Consider the following 27,502-nt stretch of genomic DNA (forward strand, 5'->3'; position numbering starts at 1 on the left):
TAAATCTCAATTATAGCAAAATTTCCTTTGATACTTCATCTAACATTAAAGTATACTTTATGTTAAATCTCCACAATTTGCAAAAATCTTACAAAGATTGAAATTATTGCTTATAAAATAGCAAACACACAATAAGGAGGGCAAAAGGTTTTATTATCTCATACTATTACACAATTTTTCAATATGAGTGGGTCTTTGCTTCATTTTTTTGAAAGTTTATCCTCAAAGTTTATGTTAAAATATACAGTTGAACTTCGGTATCTCCAACACCAAAATATTTCAAATATCATGGATATATCGAACTGATTTGGAAGTCCCAATCACTTATTTTACCCTCGATATCTCGAATCATTGGATATCTCAAAGTTTTTCTTCGGTCCCATCAAGTTCAAGATAACAAGATTTGACCGTACATTTCATGGTGAACAAAAACATGGAGCAAAGACCCACTACCTCTTAAAAATACACTATTATGACACAACATTTGTATCTTTTTCGAGAAATACTTGGAGTCCATTTAGGGTCATATCACAAACATGATTTAAATGCATTCGTGTAGCATAGTGGTTAGTGTGTTAGTCTCAAAGGAAATTGATACTTATCATTTTTAGCTCACCTCGACGAAGTCGAGATGAGCTTATGCTATACCCCCGGCGTTGGCGTCGGCGTCCCGGTTAAAGTTTTAGGAGCAAGTCCCATTCCCAAGTTACTATAAGCCCTACCTGGACCAAACTTGCATGGATGATGCATCTAGAATGGACACTGCCACACTTGCTTCGGATGCTGGATCTGACCTAGATTTTCCAGATGAGTGACCAGGTTAAAGTTTTTGGAGCAGGTCCATTCCCAAGGAACTATACGCCCCACCTGAACCAAACTTGTATGGATGATGCATCTAGGGATGGACACTACCACACTTGCTTCGGATGCTGGATCTAACCTAGATTTTCCAGATGAGTGACCAGGTTAAAGTTTTTGGAGCAGATCCATTCCCAAGTAACTATAAGCCCTACCTGGACCAAACTTGCATGGATGATGCATCTAGGGATGGACACTACCACACTTGCTTCGGATGCTGGATCTTACCTAGATTTTCCAGATGAGTGACCAGGTTAAAGTTTGTGGAGCAGATCCATTCCCAAGTAACTATACGCCCTACCTGGACCAAACTTGTATGGATGATGCATCTAGGGATGGACACTACCACACTTGCTTCGGATGCTGAATCTAATCTAGATTTTCCAGATGAGTGATAAGGTTAAAGTTTTTGGAGCAGGTCCATTCCCAAGTAACTATAGGCCCTACCTGAACCAAATTTGCATGGATGATGCATCTAGGGATGGACACTACCACACTTGCTTCGGATGCTGAATCTGACCTAGATTTTCCAGATGAGTGACCAGGTTAAAGTTTTTGGAGCAGATCCATTCCCAAGTAACTATACGCCCTACCTGAACCAAACTTGCATGGATGATGCATATAGGGATGGACACTACCACACTTGCTTCAGATGCTGGATCTGACCTAGATTTTTCCAGATGAGTGACCAGGTTAAAGTTTTTGGAGCAGGTCCATTCCCAAGTAACTATAACCCCTACCTGGACCAAACTTGCATGGATGATGCATCTAGGGATGGACACTACCACACTTGCTTCAGATGCTGAATCTAACCTAGATTTTCCAGATGAGTGACCAGGTTAAAGTTTTTGGAGCAGGTCCATTCCCAAGTAACTATACGCCCTACCTGAACCAAACTTGCATGGATGATGCATCTAGGGATGGACACTACCACACTTGCTTCGGATGCTGAATCTGACCTAGATTTTCCAGATGAGTGACCAGGTTAAAGTTTTTGGAGCAGATCCTTTCCCAAGTAACTATAAGCCCTACCTGAACCAAACTTGCATGGATGATGCATCTAGGGATGGACACTACCACACTTGCTTCGGATGCTGGATCTGACCTAGAATTTCCAGATGAGTTACCAGGTTAAAGTTTTTGGAGCAGGTCCATTCCCAAGTAACTATACGCCCTACCTGGACCAAACTTGCATGGATGATGCATCTAGGGATGGACACTACCACACTTGCTTCGGATGCTGAATCTGACCTAGATTTTCCAGATGAGTGACCAGGTTAAAGTTTTTGGAGCAGATCCTTTCCCAAGTAACTATAAGCCCTACCTGAACCAAACTTGCATGGATGATGCATCTAGGGATGGACACTACCACACTTGCTTCGGATGCTGGATCTGACCTAGAATTTCCAGATGAGTTACCAGGTTAAAGTTTTTGGAGCAGGTCCATTCCCAAGTAACTATACGCCCTACCTGGACCAAACTTGCATGGATGATGCATCTAGGGATGAACACTACACACTTGCTTCGGATGCTGAATCTGACCTAGATTTTCCAGATGAGTGACAAGGTTAAAGTTTTTTGAGCAGGTCTATTTCCAAGTAATTATAAGTCCTTCTTAAACCAAACTTGTATAGATATTGATCTTGGGATGTGCACTAACTAGAAAAAATATGATGTGAGATTTGCCTTACTTATAGATAACCTTCGTCGAGGTGAGCTTCGTAATCTTTGATTACCTATGTTTATTGCTAAGGTTAAAACCCCATGAATACCACACTTTTTAAATTAATAACAGAATAATTTTGCTGAGAAAATTTTCATCAGAAAAATTTTGTTTATCACATAAATTCATAAATTACAATAATGTTAACATAACTCTAAAGACTAAATTAAAAAATTGAATATAATTCTTGTATATCAGAATCAATAGGCATTCTGCACTCCATCAATTGTTCACTCATCTTCTTAATGTTGACACAACTGATCATGATATTTTTTAATCATTGGAAAATATCAATTATTTTGATGTGTACAATGTATCAATTTAAATCTCTTAAAAAATGCTAGTAAAGGCATCTTCAGTTCTGATTTTTTAATGCAGTATTTTGTTGAAATGAGGTGCAAAATCAAACTTTATTGCTCTCTTCAAATGGATTAACATCAACAGTTGAATAAATGCATGCACAAATTTAAAAAAAAAAAAGGGTCACAATGCTCATCCTAGTTAAATTGATCCTGCTGTTCTCAAGAAAGAGATTTTTAGCTCACCTGAGCTGAAAGCTCAAGTGAGCTTTTCTGATCACATTTTGTCTGTAGTCCGTCTGTCTGTCTGTCTGTCCATCTGTCCGTCTGTAAACTTTTCACATTTTCGACTTCTTCTCCAGAACCACTGGGCCAATTTCAACCAAACTTGCCACAAAGCATCCTTGGGTAAAAGGGGTTCAAGTTTGTTCAAATGAAGGGCCACGCCCTCTTCCAAGGGGAGATAATTAAGAATTGGTGAAAATTTGGTGTCATCTTTTAAAAATCTTCTTCTCAAGAACCATTGAGCCAGAAAAGTTTATACTTATGTGAAGTCTTCATTACATAGTGTAGATTCAAATTTGTTCAAATTATGACCCCCGGGGGTAGGGTGGGGCCACAATGGGGGATCAAATTTTTACATATATAGGGAAAATCTTTAAAAATCTTCTTCTCAAGAACAACATAGCCACAATTAGTCATATTGATATGGAATCATCCTCAGGTAGTGTAGATTAAAATTTGTTCAGATCATGACCCCCGGGGGTAGGGTGGGGCTACAATGGGGGATCAAAATTTTACATGGGAATATATAGGGAAAACCTTTAAAAATCTTCTTCTCAAGAACAACAAAGCCACAATTAGTCATATTGTTATTGAATCATCCTCAGGTAGTGTAGATTCAAATTTGTTCAAATCATGACCCCCAGGGGTAGGGTGGGGCTACAATGGGGGATCAAATTTTTATATAGGAATACTTAGGAAAATTCTTTAAAAATCTTCTTCTCAAGAACAACAAAGCCACAATTAGTCATATTGATATGGAATTATCCTCAGGTAGTGTAGATTCAAATTTGTTCAAATCACGACCCCGGGAGTCGGGTGGGGCCACAATGGGGGATCAAAATTTTACATGGGAATATATAAGGAAAATCTTTAAAAATCTTCTTCTCAAGAACAACAAAGCCACAATTAGTCATATTGATATGAAAGCATCCTCAGGTAGTGTAGATTCAAGTTTGTTCAAATCATGACTCCCGGGGGTAGGGTGGGGCTACAATGGGGGATCAAAGTTTTACATAGGAATATATAGGGAAAATCTTTAAAAATCTTCTTCTCAAGAACAACAAAGCCACAATTAGTCATATTGATATAGAATCATCCTCAGGTAGTGTAGATTCAAGTTTGTTCAAATGACCCCCGGGGGTAGGGTGGGGCCACAATGGGGGATCAAAGTTTTACATAGGAATATATAGGGAAAATCTTTAAAAAAAATCTTCTCAAGAACAACAAAGCCACAATTAGTCATATTGATATGGAATCATCTTCAAGTAGTGTAGATTCAAATTTGTTCAAATCATGACCCCAGGATGTAGGGTGGGGCTACAATGGGGGATCAAATTTTTACATAGGAATTATATAGGAAAATTCTTTAAAAATCTTCTCAAGAACAACTAAGCCACAATTAGTCATATTGATATGGAACCATCCCCAAATATTGTAGATTCAAGCTTGTTTAAGGCATCCTCCAGTAGTAGGGTGGGGCCATAATGGGGGATCAAAGTTTTACAAAAGAACTCATACAGGAGATATCTTTAAGAATCTCCTTCAATCTCAAGAACAACAAAGCCATGATCAGTCATATTGATATGGAAGCATCCTCAGGTAGTGTACATTGAAGTTTGTTCAAATCATGACCCCCCCCCCACCCCCCCCCCCCAGGGTGTTAGACATATTTAAAATTCTGTTTTAAAGAACAGCAAAATCATGATTAGTTATATGAAGATAGAAGCATCCTCAGAAGGTTTATATTCAATTTCATTCAAAACATGGCACCTTGGGGTAGGGTATGCCTAGAACAGGCGATCAAAGCTTTATATAGGAATATATAGGAGAAATATAGGAGAAGAAATATGCTGACGAAGAACAGCAGGGCCATATTGACTCAGGTGAGCGTCGTGGCCCATGGGCCTCTTTTTTTTTTTTTTTTTGGCTCAACGAAGTTGGGGGAGCTTATGTAATTTACTGGCGGTGTCTTTGTCTCAGGTTAAAGTTCTTTTCAAGTACCGGGTACTTCTATGCCCTATTTTAATCAGAGATGCATGGAGGATACTTCATAGCATTCAAGGTTTCAGATGCTGCAATTTCAGCTAGAAAATGACAAGGTTAATGTTTTTGGAGCAGATCTCATTTCCAAGTAACTATAAGCCTTACATTGACCCAACTTGCATGGATGATACATCTAAGAATGCACACTACTGGACTTGCTTTGGATGCTGGATCTGGCCTACAATTTTCAGATGAGTGACCAGGTTAAAATTTTTCGAGCAGGTCCATTGCCAAGAAACTATTAAACTTGCATGTATGATGGATCAAGGAATGAACACTCTCAAACTTGCTTCAGATGCTTAAATTGACTTGCATTTTCTGGATGAGTGACTAAAGTTTTTAGGCAAGTCCATTCCCAAGTAAGTGCAAGCCCTATCAGACCAAAATTGCATAAATGTTGCATCTATAGGGATGCAAACTACTAGATTATTAGTTTAGTGTGGGACTTTGCCTCACTTAATTAAGGAGGAATGCCTCACCAAAATTTTATTTCATAGATCTTTAAGACATCCCTGCTAAGTTATGGTTTCAGCATTGAAAGGCCGATATTAGCTCTTAATTATTTTAGAATTTTTTTTTCTAATTTCTCATAGAAAATGAAAAAAAAAGTTTTTTTTGCAAACAAGATGCTTTAGCGTAAAAGTTTGCTGTTAATAATGCATAATATAAATATCTAATAAAATATGTAAAAGAAAAGCCAGATAAACATTTTAATTTAATTTGTGTAATATTGGTTAAAAAGTATTTGAACTTGACAATCAAATAGATTTCTTAGTGGTAAATACAAAAAGAAGGAAATAAATTATTATATTATTTATTTTGTGCTAATTTTGATCGAGATCAGTTTAATTTTGATCGGGACTTGGTCCAAATATTAAAATAATTATTTTCCTTAAAATTTTGCAATTTCATTTTCAATTTTTTTTAAAAAAATGTGATTGACTAAAATGTTCTCCCTAGTTGTGACTAGTTTTATGAGGATTATATCCATATGTTTAAAAAATATTCAAAAATAATGTGTTTTATTTTCATAAAAAAAAAAAACTTATTTAAAAAATTAAAATGTCTATCCTGCCTTTCTTTACATATTTTATCAGGCATTCATTCTATGCATTTATTAACAGCAATTTTTAACCAATAAATCATCTTATTTGCAAATAAAACAATTTTATCATCTTCTTTGAAAAAATACAAAGAAAATCGTATAAAATAATTAGGAGCCTATGTCTGTCTTTCAATGTTGAAACCATAGTTTAAAAGGGATGTCTTAAAGACCTATTAAATAAAATTCTGGTGTGGCATTCCTCCTTAAAGACAACATTGTGGTTAGCTCTATAATATCTTATTACCTATTTTTAAAATATACTTGGGAATCATCTGATTTGCTTCGACTTTTGACATTAAATATTTTTCATTAAATTATTACAAATATGTAAGCAGTATTTAACTGTGACATAATTTTCTGCTTTAACTTTCCTTGTGACCTTGAACTTACTACTTGTACGTCCTAATGTAGCATAGAAGAGGGTATTTTTTTCATGTTGCATAATTAATGAACCTTAATTGGGACATTCTTGTCCTCTGGATATATTTCTAAGTTTTAGATTTTCCCAGTAGATATTCCCATGGGGCCATGTTTCGAATAAACCACACAGGGATAATATCTATCACTAATCTGTTGTTCTCAAGAAAATTTAATTTTTATCTCAAATATTATCCCTTAATTAGTTGTAGCTCCATCCTACCCCATGGGGCCATGACTTTGAGCAAACTTGAATCCTCACTACCTGAGAAATTGTGCATATTACTAAGCATGTCCCTGCAGTTCTTGACAAGAAGATTTTTAAAAAATTCAAATGTATAAAATATGTATCTGCTATTGTGGCTCCACCCTACACCAGGGGACCGTCATTTGCGCAAACTTGATTCTGCACCAAGGATCCTTGCATTATTAATATCACTAATCATGGCCTTGTTGTTGATGAGAAGACTTTTAGCTCACCTCAAAGTTGGGGGGAGCTTATGCAATAAACCTTGGCATTGGCTTCCCAGGTTAAAGATGCATGGGAGATGCTTCAAGTATACATGTACTAGGAGTCAAGGTTTCAGATGCCGCAATTTCAGCTAAAGAATAACCAGGTTGTTGGTTTTGGAGCAGGTTAAAGTTTTTGGAGCAAGTTTAATTTACAAGTATTGACCAAACTTGCAACGAAAAGTCGTTGATTGACCAATGCTGGAAAGTGGCGAAATACATCCCCAAAGTGCGCAGAAAATCTTGCGCCGTGAATTGCACAATATATGCATTACGGAATCTGTAGCGTTATGGACAAAGACTAAAATATAAAACCATAAGCTACAGTTCTGCAGCTATTCTCTAACATAATCAGATTCATCACATTAAAAATGCAAATTCAAGGTTTTATCAATTGATTACTTCTTTTTTTAGATACAAATGCACTTTTAAAAACATGCTTACGCAGAATGCCACACTCGGTAAGGCGAGATATTCATGCTGCGCTCATTTCTCTATATTTCCTGATTCTGAGCTTAAGAATACAGTGATCACAACTTTGGGACAAATTCGCAGTTGAAAAATGCAATACGCAAGATGTCATGTTCTGAGTATATTAAAATAAGTATAACCTGTGATTTTAAACAGTGTCAGGTTTCAACAATCACACTAACACCAAATTTATTGATATTATGTAGCTTTGTCAGAGTCCCAATCATACCATATGTTAAGTTACAGACAATATTTTAAAATCGGGATAAAGTTTTTCACGAAGGTTTTCCTTTCATTCTTACCTGGCGTGCCAGGAGTACAATTTGCTACACATAATTTACTCGAATTCTACTTCCTATAACACAATATACAATAGATCTGACATTGTGAATTAAAAAAAATGTAAATTTATTTGAGTTTTCGTTCAAATAGTGAAAAATAGTCTACAACTTAAATCCCGAAAACGCAGGCCAAACTCCTCCATGAAGTTTCTGTGCCGACATTGCGTATGCAACAATCCATATCCTGTCTCCGGGCACCAATTCCACGGTTGTTGATTGAGAACACATAGTGTATGTGTTTTGAAACGCGGAACAGTAGCAGAATGCAAGGTAACCCGATGATTTGTTTTTCACAATTGCTGTATTCAGTCCTACACTTGGTGAGGTCAAGGTGCTCCAGGTGAAAAAATAAACACCGGCAGCCGGGGCTGTAAAAATCCCAGTGCTTCCGTCATAATTATTCCCTTTGTTGACTTTTATAGAATTGTAGATAACTGTGTCACCAGCGTCGTATTTAATGTCTTTACCACTCAAGAGAGCCGTGAAAGCAATAGGTGTCTGTTGAATCTCTCCTATATCAATACAGTAAAAAAAAATATTTTATATTAATTCATCTATTGATACCGATATATGGCAGCTACGTACAAGGGATGAGATTTTATGTTCGATATTATTTTTGTAAATATTCTTTAAATCTGGGTATTGATTCGAAGAAATCCAGATGTTTGATAAATGAGACACAAACCAAAGCAAAACAAATATATCGTTGTCTTAGTGGTTGTGATGCAGTTGTATTTATGGCATATTGTAAGTGTCTTGTATGTACAATGTATGTCATGTCTTGTCTGTCAATCATATTAAAAAGATTAATTAATAAAGTTATGGCCAAGATTTAAGTTTCTTAAACTACATCAAACAAACCTCAAGGTTCGGGTCCTGAGATCAAATAACATAATATAATCCAAAAGGTCTTGTCAAAAGTAATTCTCATGTAAAAAAAAAAAAAAAAAAAAAAAAAAAAAATCAAAAAATATGAAAAGCCCTGTTCTCTTTTAGAGCGAAAGTTACGGCCAAAGTTAAAACTTATCATATTAAGTACCCTAGTAGGGCATACCTCTAGGTCAAGGTATTGAATCAAAAATGATGATGAAATATGAAAGCCCCATATTTCCTCATTTAATAAATATGAACACTGTTTAAAAAAATGAAAATTACTGTAGGTTAAACTTCACGGTTAAGGTCACGAGACACCCCCCCCCCCCAAAAAAAAAAAAAAAAAACGTAGTAAAAGGCGTTGTAACAGGTAGTGCACATGTCAAATACGAAAACTGTAATCTTCTCCGACTCAAAAGTTATCACCAATGTTAATATTTTTGAAAAGTATGTAAGAATTCAAGGTCATGGTCACAGGTAAAAAAAATCATAGTTTGTCTTACCACCGGTCCTCCACATGTCAAATATGAAAGCCATGTCTTTTCTAATTGAAAAGTAACCACTAACAATGACTAATGTTAATTTTTTTGAAAAGTAGGTCTAATTTCAAGGTTACGGGGTCAAAAATCAAAATATTTGGAAAGATTTTGTCATAGATGATCTACATGTGAAATATGAATGTCCTTTTCCTATTTAAAAAAATATGTTAAAGTTAAGGTTAAAGTTTTTATGACAGAGAGACAGACTGACAGAGGAATGAGATTTATTGTCACCTTGCTTTCGCAATATTTACAATATTTATCAATCAAAAAAAACTGTACGTTACACTGTACTTTTGATGCTATGGATGGTTGATTCGGAATGATTCCGTCTCTAATGTACAAAATGCCGAATTTTTCAAGGTTATTAAAGCTTTTCTAAGCTAATTTGCACGTTATCTAAAAAAAAATCTAGATTTATATAATTTTTTTTATCAAATGCAAATTTTAAGGAAAGCTTATTGTCAATGTTCGGGATTACTGATTTATTTGTTATAAACAAGTATAAAGAAGACTAAGATTCTGAACTTGTTTCTAATTCCTTTGACTTTTTGTCAATAAAATGTTCAATACACACATTAGTACATGTATTTTTATTTTCTTCAAAGAATATTCTGAAGTCTACTTACCAACAGATCCTGAATCTTCACTCGAGTTTTTTATATCTCTCACAGGCAAAGGAGTCGTGATAACTGTAAGCTCAAGTCTTTCTCGTAGTTTTCTCGTTTCTTCTGACTGGATTAAAACAGTTTCTTTAAGTTTTGCCAGGCCGTTTTGAAAAACACCTCTGCTTTCGGACTGTTCATTTCTAAGGCTTATAACAAGGTTTAATATTTCTTTCAACAGAGTGTTTGTTTCATTTGCCATTTCTTTTTCTTCCAGAGCTTCATGTAATGCAAGAGATTGCTGGGAGCCATCGGTATTCCCGGTAAGAATTAATTTCATTAAAATATCCTGATTCAACAAAAATTTTAAAATTGTCTTGTCCATTACTTTATCTGTCACTACGGAATGGGCTTCCACTGATGATAAATATGAGATAATTAAAAAAGTGATGAAAAACATTTCTCTTACTATGGTTTAAGAAGCAAATGATTCAAAGAGTGCACAAAGTCGAATCTGTTTTAAATCTTATTTACTTTCTCGTTTTATATTGAAGTCGGTAAGGATTTAGCTCACCTACATATACTGACGGGACTTGAAAAACGCAACGCACGTTTTTTTCCTTATAATCATTTTTCAAAACATATTTAAAACTTTTATTGCAAACTTCACCCAACATTGTGTTAATTTTTCAAATCCATCACATGACTTACCTGCGTTCATTTTTAGCACGATATGGGTAGTATTGCACGAAACTTTCAGGACTCTTTTCAAAGCACATGAAACGATAAAAAAAAAAGAGTTTCGTTGTTTCGTTATAAAACAACTTTGTTGGTGATAGCATAGGCACCACTAACAGAAGAAATTAGCCACGTTTAAATAATGAAATACGAAAGCGAGCAATCGGTTTGCTGCAAGCAGGCGTTAGTAAGCGGGAGGTAGCAGTCGTTTTAATGTTCGTCCCTGTACAAAAAGCCGGTTGCTGCATCGGTTTCATCAGCCAGGATCAATAAATGATCGTCCAAGACCAGGTCAACCGTTTGTGACAACACGACGTCAACAAGCGTACATACGGCAAACGTCATTTGCGAGAATGGTATACGGCCGCTGCTACAACGGCGAGGGAAATTATCATGTTGGGCACAATTCCCCTTTTCAGTAATTGTTACGATAAAAGGAAATCCTCTTTTCAATAATAAAAAAACATTACTGTATACGGGAATTTTCACTCGTTTACCCTCTATTCTTGTGTTTGCTTTGAGTAAAAGATTAACTGCAAGAAAATTTTCACATCCTCTAAATATTTATAGTCTGTTAAGTATGTATGTACTTAAAACTACAATATTTATTGCTGCAAAAAGCCGAAAAAGAGTGATGAAATATTTCTACGATATAGATTTCTTGATAACTTTACAAATGTGCTGCATTAAATAAAAATTCCAGGCTTTATAATAAAAATATTGTGAAATTTGGTTGTTGTCTAGGTCGCATGTTAAATGTTAATCTTCAACCATTAGAATCTGCTAGTTAGAGTTATCTTGTTATACACAGAACATACCGTTACATGTAATATGAAGAGAAAATTCGGGATTTTCCCCTCTCGCATTGATGAAAATAACTATCTGAAATATTAAATTTTACAAGATAGTCATACAACGATGGTTTTAGAATGAATGCCCTTATAAGATTCCATACTTTTCGTATCATTTATCAACCGTTTTTTTTTTTGGTTGTTGTTTAACGTTCCTCTCGAGAATTTTTCAGTCATATGGAGACGCCACCACTTGCCGGTGGAGAGCTGCAAATTTGACCTATGCTCGGCACTCAGGGCCATTGAGCAGTGAGGGATCTTTTTCGTGCCAGCACCTACGACGACACGGGACCTCGGTTTATACAGTCTCATCCGAAGGACCTGTTCCACAGTGGGATTCGAACCCGCGACGTAAGGTTATCAACCGGTAAAATTAAAGTAAAAGTCACGGATTACTGCTGCATGTGAGTTTAAATTCCAATGCATATACAAAAGATTCACTTCCATGAAGCCAAGCTCTGAAATTTTTTTGTTTTTGAACAAATAATAACATACATTTAAGGGAAATATTCACACCCGTTGCAATAATACTCACGATGTCGTCCGATTAAATCTCATCATGCTTTCGTCTGCAGCATGAAAATTTTTGTCAGCGAGGTTGGCTAAATAAAGTTTAGCACTTCATATAATATTTTTCAAGCACTTTTTATTGGATAAACAGATTTCTTGCATTATTTTAAAAATATAATGAGAATTCCCTTTTAGCGTAACAATTACTGAAAAGGAGAATTGTGCCCAACCTGATTACTGGACGCCATGGGAGGCCTATCCATCCTAGAACAGTTACTAAAGTATTAAAACGCCATGGGATCCGCCGCAGAAGACCTTACAAAGGGCTATAACTTGAACTGCATCACTGTCGTTACAGATTGCAATGAGCCAGGCAAAATCTGAATCAACGCCAGAATTGGACACAGGTTGTCTTTCCGATGAATTTAGATTTAATGTTAGCAATACAGACGGCAGATGTCGAATTTTGTAGACAACTGGGTTCTTGAACCTGACAGATTTGGAGAGGATAGCGTCATGGTCTGGGGTGCGATTAACTACCATTTTCCCTCACAACTGGTCATTTTGAACGGAACCCTCACTTCCAAGAGGTACGTGGACGAAATTCTTCAGCCTGTTTTAGCACTATTACTGCAGTGTAGACAAGGCAACAGGTTAATTTTTCAACAGGACAATGCGCAAGTGCATACGGCAAGGTTGACACAAAATTTCCTTCAAACGAACAACATTAACGTCCTTGATTGGCCCGCTATGTCCCCAGACTTAAATCCGATCGAGCATTTGTGGGACAAGCTGGGGAGACGTGTACACAGCCCTCAGCCTCAGTATCCGCAAAGAACTTGGGAGAGCCTTGTTGGAAGAGTTGCAGAATATTCCTCAAAAGACTATTCGAAGTGTCTGCCAGTCAATGTCACGTCGTCTTCGCGCCGTCACAAATCCAAATGGAGGCCATACCCGGAAGTAGGACCAAAACCACATTTTTGACGCACCCCTCTTTGACATTCTTTTCAATTGTAACCTTTTTGTGCATAAAATGATGTTAAAAATCAAAGAACATTGGACAATTAACATGGTAGATTATATACCAAAAATTATTTGTTTATTAAATCTATGCATAAATCTACAATACAAAAATTATCAAGCATTGCGTTTTCTAAAGTCCATCAGTTTAGAAACAGTACATATAAATTCTCTCTTGTAGATATATTCTATTTCCAGCCATTTTTCTTTATGTCATATACCTTATTTCATATGCTTTTGAAGAAAATAAAACCATCTTTTTGGTGTTTCATTTTGTAAAAATTTTTGTACAAGAAATTAGAAATACTTCAATAAACCTCATTAGTTACTTTAACTACATGTACATGTTTTTTTTTTTTTTTTTTTAATATAAATATCGTTTTTTTTAGGTTCACGAATTTATGATGATAATTAAAATAGCATATAAGCAATGATTTAATTTAAATACTAGTACTCCTTATATTTTCAGTTCGCTATTACTAGGTATAAATACATACTGGAACATATTAAGCCAGAATTCCTGCTGCAAGCAATACAGGCACCTGTCCTCTTTGTTTAATAAAACAGAAATATATGTATAAACTTATGGCTCTTGTATTTCGGCTAATTGGTCACTTTGCTTGCTTCTGACGTCAAGTACTCTATCGCTAGATCTCTAGTGCGGACTTTTATCACATCCGGAATACATGTATAAAAATGGTAAATATGTAAAGAGACCCAAGTTGATGAATCCGAGAGTTAAAATTCAACGATATTCATTGGATTTGCAAACCCTTCCTTTTTTCTGCTAGTATTCTATGCTTTAATTCCAGTGCATGCAATTCAGTTTCCGGTTTAGAATTATTAAAAAAAAAAATGCAACTACTTGTTTGTGGCAATCATTTTTTTTAAGTGATCCTGTTTTGTTTCAATTATTTGTTTATTAATTAGTTCCCATAGGACTGACTTAATAATCTGATGGAAAATACATGTTGATGAATTTTTCGTAGCCCAGAAAGGATTTTTTTTTTTTAAATGGGATTGGCAAATAGTCTTGGGCAAGAAGGATACCTACTGATGGCAAATGGTCACCTATGTGACTAATTTGAACGATTAAGTAAAATGTTCAAACAAACAATGAATAATCTTCATGCATATGGTATTAAAAATAAAAAGATTGGACAAAGCATTCGAAATCAAATACAGTCAAACTTCGTTATATCAAACTCGATGGAACTAAGGTAAAACTTCGAGATATCCAAGCATTCGAGATTTCGAGGGTTAAATGCATAAAGAAAAAATGGTTGGGACTTACAAATCACTTTGACATATCCTTGGTATTCGAGATATCGGTGTTCGGAATACCGAAGTTCAACTGAATTTCAAATGATTGCTGATGATAAACACATCCTTGAACAATGTAGCCGCTGTACTTATCCTCTGTGCACCGTGACTAGACAATAAATTATGTTAATTAAGAGAACCCTTAGGCCAACATTACGCCAATATTTATAAAACGGAATGTTTTTCAATGCATAATTATTGATGTATTCACAGATTTGAAACAAATGTTCTCGTTTCCTTAATCCAAAATTGATTTTTTAAGGTAAATTTATGAAAAATTGCCTGGTAATGACACAATCATCGGCACGATAACAGATAAATAACCAATCAAATCATTTAAGAACAGCCATGGCAGATGTTACATACATGTATTTGCCTTCAGTAAAAATTAAATCACTACAAATAAAGATTTTGATACAAGATTTTATATAGGTAGAGGCAAAAAGGTTAAAAAGGAAATATTATTTGAGATAACGCATTTAAGTTTTTCTGGCCTGCATTTTTCTTGAAGAAGCCACTTCTGTGAAAGGTATGTAACAACACGAATTGTTAACGACTTTGGAATATGGGGTGCGTTCAAAAGTGATTCTACAGTTCTCATTTTTCTCACAAAACAAGAGCCATCTATCTTGTTTATGGAAGTCGTTAAAGGTTTTGCATTCAGTGTGGGCAAGAAAAAGAAAGTGATGATTTTTACGGAAAGAGAATCTGTATAGCAAACATTTCAAAACGTGCATATGAATATTAACATTTGATTTACTTAATTACAAGAAACTTTAAATAACTTGCTTCAAAATAATATGCTTTTCTTATAGATTTCAAATGTTTCAGTAAGATTGGCATCAAACTGTATGCTTTTAGCGAATAAATGAATTACAAGTTCAACAAAAATGTCCAGAGTCTAAATTGACGTGCAAGGATAATATCTTACTATTTTTCGAGCGATTAAATTCTATTTTTTTTTCATTGATTACAAAATTCATTATATGCTTATAATGTGCTAATTCAAACGCTCAAAATAAATGTCTGATTGATAAATTTACTCTGCAAATTAATATTTTATGCAACATTTAAGAGGTTCAACTTATTTGTCCAGTGCACGTTTTTGACGCGTGATTCGTTTTGCATCAACGTAATGTACGAAAATGCGTTTAAGACTGATTTGAGTAATTGACAATCTTTATCATACATAAATCAAAAGCTCCTTTTTTGTTCATTTGCTTAATTACAAGCAGTCTGTATTTTCTACGCATATTTCAAGTACAAAGAACACCGGTCATTCTCGAAGCGCTCTTAATAAGCGTAACGTTAAACGTCACCGACATCAAGCGTATAACGTTATAAAGTAGAAAGTCTTTTTTTTGGACAAATTTTTACAAACTTCTCAATGGAAATGTGTCGCTCAACAGAATTTATAATAATATATTTGTACCTCGACTATAGGCTAAATGAAATATACTTCGAATATAACGACTGAATGAATTATATTGAATTAAACTTCATTGTATACTGTGTTTCGACTACATGGTGAGTAAATGTTCTGTGTCATCCAGGCAGGTTTGTTGAGTTGTAACTGCAAAGCTTCTGACTGATAAAATGTAGCGGTAATACAACATCTGAAATCGGAATTCTTTTTTATTTGTTAAATTCCGTTCGAAAATTTTCATTCACATTGAGACGTCAAACCTTGTCGGTGGTGGGATGCAAATTTAGACATGTACTGTACTTATTGCATTTGAGATTTTTGTGCAAGCACCTAGTGTGACATATATGACCTCGGTTTATACGGTCTCATCCGAAAGACCGGTCTCCAAGTTACACAGTGGATGAAATCGAGGTTAAAAGTAGCGGTAATGAGTTGTAAATTCTTGCAATCTACAGGTAATTTGTTCCTCCTGTAATATACAGGAATCTGATTATAAAACTTTATGTAAGTAACACTTAATCCATCTCATCAAACCCAGTCCGGAGTCCGAATACGAGGGGCGTTCAATAAATAATGCAAAAGGTCATCAAAAATTAAAAAAAAAAATAAAACACACACAAAAAGCAGTTTCTTTTATGTTTTTAATCTCTCTGTGGACCTTAACACGTCTAAGAAGTCTTTGAACCTTTGACCAGTACACCTCAGCATACTCCTTTTTGGATTTTTTTTTTTTTTTTTTTTTTGAGTTATTTAATAAAAAACGTTTCAATGATTGATTCAAGCGAATACTGGGGAGAGCTAAGCTCTTTACACGTTCCTTTCTTCAAAATTTCCCTTGCACCTTTATACTTATTTACAGAAGCGTTTTTATGTACAAGAAAATCACCATATTGAAGGACCCTCGTATGATTATATTTATATTTTTTGGCCATGGTTTGCGAGGATGCACTTAATTTTGCTAGGAATAACATGCCAATTATAACATCAGTTAAACATGTTAAAAGCAGTGCACCAAAGACGCTCTCTTAGAACTACGAATGTTGATAATAAATATTTTTTTTAATATTTTCATTAGATGCTGGGAAATTTGCTGTTGTTTTCCACACTTTTCATTGTCTTGAACTGTGCTGTAAGTGGTGAGTATACTCAATAGGTTTGAAATCAGAAAATGTGAATTTTAATGGCTCACATAGTGGATGATTCAAACGGAGATAAATAAGGATACCTTACATTGTTCTTTCTCTTTTCATACCCAATACAAATTTCCCGTGGCAAAATACAATTAAAACCTCTTTGAACTGTATTTTCAATTCAAAATACAATGGGCCACAACGCTCACCTGAGTAACTTTGGCCCTGCTGTTCTTCACCATATTCCCCCTTGTAATACTTATTGTGGCCCCATCCTACCCCAGGGGGTCATAATTTTAACAATTATGAATCTACACTACTTCAGGAGGCTTCCACATAAGTTTCAGTTTTCTTATCCCAGTAGTTCTTCAGAAGAAGATTTTAAAAGATTTTTCCTACATATTTCAATGTAAAACTTTGATTCCCTATTGTTGCCCCACCCTACCCCTCGGGGGGGGGGGGGGGGCTATGATTTGAACAATTTAAAATTTAAACTACCTCAGAAAGCTTCCATATAAGTTTCAGCTTTTCTGGCCGAGTGGTTCTTGAGAAGATTTTTAAAGATTTTTTCTATATATTTCAATGTAAAACTTTGATTCCCTATTGTGGCCCCACCCTACCCTGGGGTGTCATGATTTGAACAATTTAGAATCTACACTACCTCAGGAGGCCTTCACGTAAGTTTCAGCTTTTTTGGCCCAGTGGTTCTTGAGAAGATTTTTTTAATAACACCACCCTATTTTGTCTTTTCTTGATTATCTCCCTTGGAAGGGGGCTTGGCCCTTCATTTTAACATTTTAAACTCCCCTTCACCCAATGATGCTTTGTACCAACTTTGGTTAAAATTGACCTGGTGGTTCTTGAGAAGTTGAAAATGTGAAAAGTTTACAGACGGACGGATGGACGACGGACAACGGGTGATCAGAAAAGCTCACTTGTGCTTTCAACTCAGGTGAGCTATATGAATAAAACTTCATCAAGAAAACATAAAACAAACAATTTGAAAACTGAAAAATGGGTTTGTCCGATGCTATTTCCACAGTCTTACTAAAATTTGTACTGGCAGATTTTTTTTCATAATTGCACGCGTCTTCAGTTTTTTCCTTTAAATTACATCTTTTAAAGAGTTAGCTTAAACTAACCCCTCAACAGTATTACACGTAGGATGTAGAAAGACACAACATTCAAGAGACCGATATTTTCATTTCGTCTTTTATTTTATGGATTTTCAAAAAGAAATATGCCTCATTAAAAACAGGCTGAGGTATAGTAAGATGTGTTCGACGATGAATACTTTAATCTTGACAACATAATTAGCCTTAATCAATAGTTATTTTGAAACTCTCACATGTGTATTACTATCTGTATATACAGTTTTGTCTGAGTTTCACATCAGTATACAATTACTATAGTAATATGCCGCACAGCATAAAATTATTATTAATTTCATTTACCCCTTATAAAGGTGGAGCTCAGTTGTCACCGGTTGCTTTTACCGCTCTGTTGGATGGAAACAACCAATACGAACAGGATGATACGGTCATCTACAACGTTATAAGAACAAACGCAGGAGACAATTATAACAGCTCCACAGGAATTTTCACTGCACCGGATGCAGGTGTTTACTTTTTCACCTGGAGTACCCTGACTTCGCCGAATAAACGACTAAATACAGCAATTGTGAAAAACATGTCATCAGGTTACATTGCATACAGCTCCTGTGCTGCGTTTCCAGACACGTACACGACGTGCACTCAATCAACAACTGTTGAATTGGTGCCCGGAGACAGGATATGGATTGTTGCGTACAAAATGACGGTGCAAAACCTTCATGGAGGACAGTGGCCTGCATTTTCTGGATTTAAGTTATAATTTTTTTTAAATTGTAGAGAAAAATCCCATAGATATTGAATTTTATAATGAAAAAAGAAACATAATCATTTGAAATGCTCATAACAATATTTTTTACCTCGCCTTTTTTAAGATTTCCGAGTAAAAAGTGAGATAATGAGTTCATGAAGTAATGAGAATTCAGGGGATTCTCATGACTGCTTTAAATCCATTTATTTCTACCATAGTTATTGAATAAATCTCTGATTGAAAGGAAAATCTTGCTTATTTTGATATATTTATATCTGCGTATCTGTACATACAATTTTTTTCTAGTTACTTTGTAAAGAAGACAGATTTTATTTACGCCTTTTTTATGTTATGGGTATTTAAAAAAAAATACGTTGTGACAGAAAAAAGTCCATGTAAGCTACATCGAATCAAAAGTAAGTTAAGAGACATTCCGATAATTTAAATACTTTCATCGCAAACTACATACATTTGTATCTCCTGCTTCCGCTTTATTTTAAGTCAATAAATTTAAATGTAATAAAAATACGCCAACCAAAAATTTCTCTCTCTCTCCCGCTCTGTGTGTGCGCGTGTGTGTGTATAGTGACACCTAATCGAAATACGTTGTACCCAATAACTAATGATAACTTATCATAAGTTTAATGACCCTTCTGTTAGTCATAGTATATTATGAAGTTTATCAAAAGTAACTAGATAACTATTCAAACGCAAATGAATTTTAATGATTTGAAGCTCTGGAACAATGCAATTGCAGCGACAATTGTGGTGTATGTCTTCACCTGAGAGAACTTTGTAAACAATAGCTTCGACGGTTAGAAGTCGCTATGTCACTGATCAGGAAAAAAATCATCACAAAAATTGGAGGATTCTTACGTACAGGGTGTTTCATCAAATATGTTCCAACTTTGAATGGCTATAAATTTGCACAATTAAAAAATATTTACAAAACACAATATTTTAGAGTAAATTTCCAAGTAAAAATTAAAATTTTAAATTATGATTTTGAGTGCGCTTATGTGTGAAGTACATGTATATCCATATAATGTCATTTTTTTTATGCATTTTATTTTCATCCATTAATTTAAAGCATGGAAAATTTGATAAATGGACTTTCTTCATTTCTACTTTTTTCATTTGTCTTAGCAATTTGTTAAATTTTATTGTCTTTCTTGTTTTGTTTACCAAGGAAAAGTGAAAAGGAAACCGAAAAGTCAAAGATACATCCATGAATAGGAAAACACCCCTTTTTAGTTTATACCTACTCTGGCATTTGAAAAGATCAAGGAAAGTTCTTTGTAACAATGGCATTTATTTTTTCCCATAAGTTATACTCTTCAAAAAAGAATATGTAAGTAAAGATACGTACACAGGTTAGACACAAACATCTACATTGAATAGCCATACATTTCAAGCTAAAGAAAGGTCTTAGAAAAAGAACAATCACGTTAATCGTCAATTTTCAAAAATACAGGTGGATATTCTCCACATGTTTTACACAAGCTTTCAATTTTAATCGACACGATTTGGTCTAAGTCGTTGGGTATGAACGTAATGTGATACATGTTAATCAGGTATGTTATGTCCCCTGTGCCCTCGGCTTTGAATTTGTCCTTTCCCGACTTTGTCCATAGATTCCAAGTTGCCACGCCATATTTTAGTACCAGGTGTTCGTTGTTGAGGTCCATTGTAACGTCAAGATTGCCATATATTGGATTATGGTAGGTGCCAACATACTCCCCAATAAACCTGCTCGGATTATTTGTATTGGAGTAACCCACGTATTTTGGCTTGGTTAGTTGTGCACATATTGATGACGCGTCCAACCAAGGTGTCACTTCAAGAGCAACGTCAGACAAGAAATTGTGCAACAATACACGCAACATATAGTTGTCGTCTTCACCGTTCATAGAAGTGAAAACCCCTATATTCTGGTTTGGGAAGAGTGTGATGAAAGACCTGTATCCAAACGTACTGCCGGAATGAAGGAGAATGTCTTTCTCTGTCAATAGATAAAAATGTATTGACACCTTTAGAAATGCAAACGGATAACAGCATTTTTTGTTGAATGTTATCTTCTTGTATTTTTTTTTTCAAATCATATTTCCCGAAAATTAAAGATGTATACACCAGTTTGGAAATACATTTTTTTAAGAAGCAAAACATAGATAAAATATTTGAAATATCTTTTTTTTAAATTGTATATAAAATATTTGAAAAAGAAACTTGATATTTACATATAAAATGAAAACATTTTTGTAGCATAAAAATATGTCATTAACTGAGCTCAATTGTATTGGGTGCCTGTATATTCTTGCTAAATGTTGCTTCGTTGAAAAAAAAATGCTAAAACCTTCTTAACGTATTAAAATTGCAGAGATAAATTTATTTCAAAAAACAAATTAAGATTTAAAAACATACATTTGAAGCGATAAAATCTGTTTTTTAAATTAAAACCCAAACATACACTGTTTAACATCTCCCTCCTACCCATCCACCCGCTCTCAGACCCCCCCCCCCCCTCCCCAAAGTACTTATATACCTCTATATGTTCCTCGTTTCCAACCAAGTCCATAACCATTTTCAGTCGTCGGAACCTCTTTACTCCCGAAGTAGGTGTTAACAGTGGTCGAGTACAATTTTCTATGCTCCTGATGTAATGCATCAAAAGACACAGTAGACATAAATGGATTGCCGTTCTTGTCTTTGTTACTTAAGTGAAAATTCATGTATTGCGCCATGTCCACAGCATTGGACATTATAGATCCCGAACCTGCCCAAAGACCCCATTTTCTACAGACAGAAGAAAACTTATGAGATGAATTTCATTCTGCATTCTGTGATACACATAATCATACAAAAATAAGACCATTGACTTGTCTCTGTGTGAAAGGAATTTCTATATGATAAACAAAATAGATCTGATTTACATACTTGCTGAAATCTAATGGAACGGGTACTAAAGCCTTTGGTTTAGACTTTGGTCCTTTGTCATACCCACGTGCAGCATTTGAGAGATCTGCTATTGTGGTTATAAAAGTGGACGATGTCATATTAAGAGGTTGAAAAATGTTTGATGTCACTAGGTTTTCCCAAGAGATCCCATTGGACATTTTCTCAGAAAGGGATGTGGCAAATCCATACATCATGTTTGAATAGAGGAATGATTTTCTGAAAGTCTTTACAGCTGTCATCTCTATGAAACGTCTACAGAATACACATTTTCATCAGATGTTTGTTGATTAAGCACCTGCATTAATACTATGTATACTGCAGGACTATTTATTGATGGATAGAAATATTTTAAAGGACAGTATTTTTCAAAATGTTACGTTTGTGAAAAAAGTAAGATCTAAAGTGCTAGTATACTGCTGCCAATTCTTTTCTTGCCTCTCCAACCCCGAAGTTAAAATTTTTTTGATTTATTACAATATTTGTTCTACAACGAGGCAAGTTTCTTTGTATCAGTCAGTGTATTATGCATCTTATATGTAATAATGATATCTTAACTATGGCAGTTTCCCTCCAAATTATACAATAGTTTCAAAATTGAAATGTAATTTTTTAGTTGCAGTTGGTAGATCAAAATGTGTGGTTTATTTCAGAGAATTTACATTTGGGAATAAAACTCGTGTTATGATCTCGAAAAGGGACGTGGAAATTATAATCTTCTAGATCACTGCTTAATCTAACAAAAACCAAAATTCCTACTGGTGTAAGTTTGTTCTAGTGAGGCTCTGGTCTAGTCTAAGATTCGTATGGTCAGGAACTCCCATCCTATGAGCTAGAATATCTACCACGGTGGCCTTTTGTGTTCGTTCAGCATCAACAAAAACGAGTCCTTCGTCCATCATGTCTTTGACTTTAGTAGACAGATCTAGACTAAAATTGTGCATATGAATGTATGTTTTCCATAAATAAATTTAATTGATTGTCATAAATGCTTTAACATGAATTGGTGATATTTTAGCAGAACCCGAACAAAGCCTTGAAAGTATGTAAAATTAGTCTAATGTAAGAAGCAAGGTTTTTTTTTCGAAAATTATACAAACAAATGAATTTCTTGTCAAAATTGAAACTTCTGCTTTATATCTAAATATTACAGATAAAATTTCTTAAGGTATCATAGGAAACTGCAGATTAATATTAAAGTAATGGGGCTTTACTTAGCTTCCTCCATTTGCTTTACAAGAAGTAGTGCAGCGAAAGATTTAGAAACGGAACCGATTTGAAAAAGAGTTTGGTCAGTGACAGAAATGTTTGAGTTGAGCATGGTCTCGCCATATCCTCTGGTGTATAGTGTTTCGAAATCCTTCACAACAGCAACTGTCAATCCAGGGATCCATGAAGCACAGGACATGACCTTTAATTAATGAGTAATTTATACCTGTTACATGCATCATGACATTTTAACAAAATGGATTTATAAGTAGATAAATGCACTATTTTATTATAAATTGTAATTGATTTCATGACGGTAAACATTAACTCAGAATAACAACCACGAGATAATGAAAATTGGATTCCTAGGAAATTGGAGTGGAAAATAAAGAAAAAGAATTCCTTTACATATGTAGATAAAAATATCGATTTCAATAACATATATTTATTTCATATCTTTTATGATGTTCAGTTAGCAGAATACCATCATATAATCAGGCAATTTCGTGAAGCATAAAAAACAACAAATCCTTTGAAATCCCTTTAAATACAGAAGTTATAAATGATTTAAACTGATTAATGTAATTTTTATGGTAAGAGGTATTTATATGATCATGGTTTATACAGAGTGCGAACATTATATTTTGTCGCCAAAAAATGTAGACATTTTAGAGCTTTTTGTAATATTTATTTATAATTTACGTTTTGCGTTATTGAATTTGTTAAAAAAATATATGGGGGAGAGATTTCAAATTATCAAATACTATAATATTATGGACGTTTGAATTCATAATCATTATAATTAGTGCATTATTTACACTTTTAATCTAAAATGTGGAGTTGACAGGGACTTTAAGGACAGACGATTAACGTTCCTCAATAATATATAATTTTTTCTAAGATTTTATCACTGAAGTATTGCTACTTTACTCGCAAAAACTTGAGATACCTTACCAGACATTTGTGCAAGATACCAGAGGATGTTGTTTCCTATAAAATCCTTTTGGAAAAAACTTAATTAGCCAATAACACATTTTTCAGTGTTTCAATTTTTAAAGACAATTAGAAACCAGTTTAGAAATCAGAAGGTAATTATAATTTTGAATATTTTCCATACAATACTTAGATATAGAAAACAGATATTTGAGGAACGTATCGTCTGACCTTAAGCAGAGGGATAGTGTTATATTATTTTTTTTTACCGATATAAATGACCATAGAAATGTAATAGCTATAGCTTGATTAAGAAGAATTAAATTAAAGTAAGAATTCTAATTTATATATATATATATATATATATATATATATATATATATATATATATATATATATATATATATATATATATATATATATATATATATATATATATATATATGCGTTTTAAAGAGGCGTTTTCTTGCCCTGTCTAAATACACTAATCAGCTTGTTGACACTACATGTACAATGTAATAGCGAAAAGGAAAGAATTAATCCATTTTTTTTAATTATCAACCTATGGCTTAGATAAAACTTGTTCGTTACGCCCAAAGTCTGCTAGAATAACGTTTGTTTAAAATCTTTCTAAAAATAAGACTTTCCTCGAGAAAGCACGTCTTAAGGCTCATATTTCCAACAAAATCTCTATTAATGAGCGCTAATTCGAGAAAAAAAAACCCTGATGTCTTGTTATATTTATTGATAACATTTGATTGCATGGAAATTCGAAAGTTAGAAAAACAATATACTTATACAAACTTTCATTACAATGCATTTTTATTACAAAATTCGATCATTTTTTATATTTTAATTTTTCCATAGACTTTAGCCTAAAGTTCCTTAGAGAATCCTTTCAATTAATTAAAAATTATAGTTGTAACAAAGCATCTGGGTTATATTTAACAATTAAGGCGTAAAACAAACATTTTTGGGGGAATGAATCCATAAAATATTTCCAAAGGGGCACACAATTGCTTGTGACTGTACAGAGCAATTGCTGTTTCTACAGCATATTATTCTAAGCTGATAATCTGCCAGTACATTTTGAATTTAAAATGCGTAAAACTGTGAAAAAAATCTTTTGTAAGAAACAACACAGAAATATGAAAGAAAGGGAACACATTTGTGCAAAATGACATACCTGCTTTAATGTTTGGTCAACTTTATTCTCATATTCCATGGGTGTAATTGACTGACAGGTAGGAAAAAGACTGGCCTGTATTAGACACAGGAACAGCAACAAACGTCCCTCCATTTCTAGATTCCCTATGTATCTCCTGATTACGGAAAGTCGCCTTTCTATTTTATATCTATTTGCTGCGATTAGCAACAGTTCCGGGTTTGCTAAACTCTGTATTTTGTTTACTAGTCGATGCTACTTTTAACCATCATTGAAGGATATTAAAGCTCTACGTTATGAAATGATTTACTGTTTGATAGTTCCAAAAGAAAATCTCGGTTAATTTTCCGATAAAAATGACACAGCTTTTCTCTCATTTCTAAAATGAAGGGGTCATTTAGAAGTCAGATAAAGGCGATGAGATATTATATTGGTACTTTGTGCATCCGTAAAACCTTAGTGACCTCATTATCAGCTTATTTTTTTAAGGAAATATAAGGAACGGTATTATTTAGTTAGTAATATTCTCTCAATCATCAAAGGGTGTTCGCTCACGCGTAAAGCTTCACCGGACGTAACTTCGTACGTTTAGGACGTATGTTAATATTAAAGAGCTCTTGCGACTTGTTCTGCTGGTTTTAGGATAGAACTTCTACTTGAAAAATTTACGATAATCTGAGTCTACCCCTATGTATGCCAAAATATACAAGTGTTGTATGTTTTATATAATAATGTTTGCATCTATGAAGTACATGTATGTATGTGGAATGATCAATGTAAGGTTTAAAATTAGCATGTGTTGAAGGACCTTTGAAGTTGTCAGATTTTTTTCATTTTTGCACCTGAGATTTCTTAAATAACTGTCACTAACATCCTGAAGTCTGGGGATCTAATTCCCATTATTGCTGGAGATATGATGCATTTATCTCCCTTACTCCAGAGCAGTCAAGAATACACACTGAGCACTCTGACAGAAGTTTTTTGTGCATATTTTGAAGCAGAATTTCATCCTTAATAGACTAAGCCTGGCAACCAATTTTGTATCCGTGGAGAGTATATGCACTGTTCTTCACAACAAACAAAAAATAATTCACAAGTCGGAGACCATTATGCAATTATTACATAACAAAATTGCATTTTACCCTCCTAAGAATGACAAAATTTACAGAAATTGTTAAATATTATGCTGATAAAAAAATCTGCATCTGGTCAATTTATGTTCCAAATAAAGCCTAGGTACTTGTCTACAACCTGCTATGCAGAATTTTATCTAAAAGCTGTGTTGTAACACAGGGCAGTCCAAATGATATCAGCATCTGGGGAGGTTCTGGACAGCTCTGACACTCCATTAAACTTGCTTTGATGATAAGAAAATGGAGAAAACAATTCAGATGTAATTTATTGTTGTGATTTATGTAACTGGCTTTCTCTGCAGACACAAATTAGCCATGAAATTCCAATTGAACATACATAATTATCCTCTTTTCATTGAATTACTCAGGAATTTCAAAGGTGTTTGATGAATTTGCATGATTAATTCAAGATTACAGCTTTTTGTATCACCAAATTTACATAAAAATTCAACATTTAAATTTAAAAATATAAATCTTAAGCATTTTTATGGGTCTTAACACTTTTAAATGTGAATAACTGCAACAAAGAAACTAATATCAGGCCATCTTCCATGATTCTTGGAGGTGAGTGGGTGTACAAAAACTGCTGATAAAATTTATAGGAAGTGACAAAAGAACAGGGCACTTTATTAGCTGAATTATGGTTATTCTGATATTTTGATTGTGTAAATATGTCAAATTTCTTTATCACTTTAATTTGTAATTTATTAATTTTTCAGTACATTAATGTGCCTAACAAATCATGCTAAAATAAGCATCCTGACTGAGACTTAATTTAAAAGAGAGGGTCAACACCTACATAAAAGTGTTAAAATGACAAAAAACATTCTCTGGCAAACTGAAAAATCTTGAATGTCAGCTGCGAAAGCATGGAAAAAGTCTAGAGAACCATAACAGGCATACCATGGTGCTAAGTGACATTCTGTACTATAAGTGTGATGCATGGTTGGGACTCAGAATAAGTATTCACTCTCATGCCCTGACAGTATTTATGCATTTTTGGTCATAAGCTTCTTATTTTTGAAAAATTCTTAATAAATTTTATTCGTGCATTACTTTTATTAGACAAATTTAACTCATTTCATTATTTCTATTCCTCCACTCCAGTAATAAATGAATCACTTAAGGTGAATAAAATGAAAGTAAACCAAGTCTCTGTAAAATTTAACACTTTTTAAAAACA

The 27,502-nt window shown here is 34.1% G+C and overlaps 3 protein-coding genes across 3 annotated transcripts; 1 reads left to right on the forward strand and 2 right to left on the reverse strand.

Annotated features, from left to right (window-relative positions):
• Positions 1 to 7,852: 7,852 nt before the first annotated feature.
• LOC133191780 (uncharacterized) lies at positions 7,853 to 10,557 on the reverse strand. Its single transcript, XM_061327515.1, has 2 exons — positions 10,094 to 10,557; positions 7,853 to 8,564 (listed from the first exon to the last, which is right to left on the reverse strand). The coding sequence occupies exons 1-2, from the start codon at positions 10,527 to 10,529 to the stop codon at positions 8,155 to 8,157; spliced, it is 846 nt and encodes a 281-aa protein (XP_061183499.1). The 5' UTR covers positions 10,530 to 10,557; the 3' UTR covers positions 7,853 to 8,154.
• A 4,429-nt stretch (positions 10,558 to 14,986) lies between these two features.
• LOC133191781 (complement C1q tumor necrosis factor-related protein 7-like) lies at positions 14,987 to 18,945 on the forward strand. The gene is made up of 3 exons (XM_061327516.1): positions 14,987 to 15,040; positions 17,013 to 17,073; positions 18,533 to 18,945. Exons 2-3 carry the CDS (start codon positions 17,013 to 17,015, stop codon positions 18,937 to 18,939), a joined length of 468 nt encoding a protein of 155 aa, XP_061183500.1. The 5' UTR covers positions 14,987 to 15,040; the 3' UTR covers positions 18,940 to 18,945.
• A 1,290-nt stretch (positions 18,946 to 20,235) lies between these two features.
• Positions 20,236 to 25,342, reverse strand: LOC133191784 (protein flp-like). The gene is made up of 6 exons (XM_061327518.1): positions 25,208 to 25,342; positions 23,094 to 23,290; positions 22,639 to 22,809; positions 21,862 to 22,134; positions 21,470 to 21,720; positions 20,236 to 20,929 (listed from the first exon to the last, which is right to left on the reverse strand). Exons 1-6 carry the CDS (start codon positions 25,319 to 25,321, stop codon positions 20,376 to 20,378), a joined length of 1,560 nt encoding a protein of 519 aa, XP_061183502.1. The 5' UTR covers positions 25,322 to 25,342; the 3' UTR covers positions 20,236 to 20,375.
• Positions 25,343 to 27,502: the final 2,160 nt, after the last annotated feature.

This window comes from Saccostrea echinata, unplaced genomic scaffold (assembly GCF_033153115.1).
Source record: "Saccostrea echinata isolate AGI-Se365-2 ecotype Australia unplaced genomic scaffold, CSIRO_AGI_Sech_v1 ptg000024l, whole genome shotgun sequence".
NCBI lineage: Eukaryota > Metazoa > Mollusca > Bivalvia > Ostreida > Ostreidae > Saccostrea > Saccostrea echinata.

Bases quoted from the DNA above. Each gene is read 5' to 3' on its own strand.
- LOC133191780 (XM_061327515.1), bottom strand. From the start codon at position 10,529: ATGTTTTTCATCACTTTTTTAATTATCTCATATTTATCATCAGTGGAA. The intron at 8,565-10,093 runs GTAAGTAGACTT...GTATTGATATAG, and splicing joins TGAAGATTCAGGATCTGTTG to GAGAGATTCAACAGACACCT.
- LOC133191781 (XM_061327516.1), top strand. From the start codon at position 17,013: ATGCTGGGAAATTTGCTGTTGTTTTCCACACTTTTCATTGTCTTGAAC. The intron at 17,074-18,532 runs GTGAGTATACTC...CCCCTTATAAAG, and splicing joins CTTGAACTGTGCTGTAAGTG to GTGGAGCTCAGTTGTCACCG.
- LOC133191784 (XM_061327518.1), bottom strand. From the start codon at position 25,321: ATGGAGGGACGTTTGTTGCTGTTCCTGTGTCTAATACAGGCCAGTCTT. The intron at 23,291-25,207 runs GTATGTCATTTT...CATTAATTAAAG, and splicing joins TTGACCAAACATTAAAGCAG to GTCATGTCCTGTGCTTCATG. The intron at 20,930-21,469 runs GTATATAAGTAC...ATCTATTGACAG, and splicing joins GAAACGAGGAACATATAGAG to AGAAAGACATTCTCCTTCAT.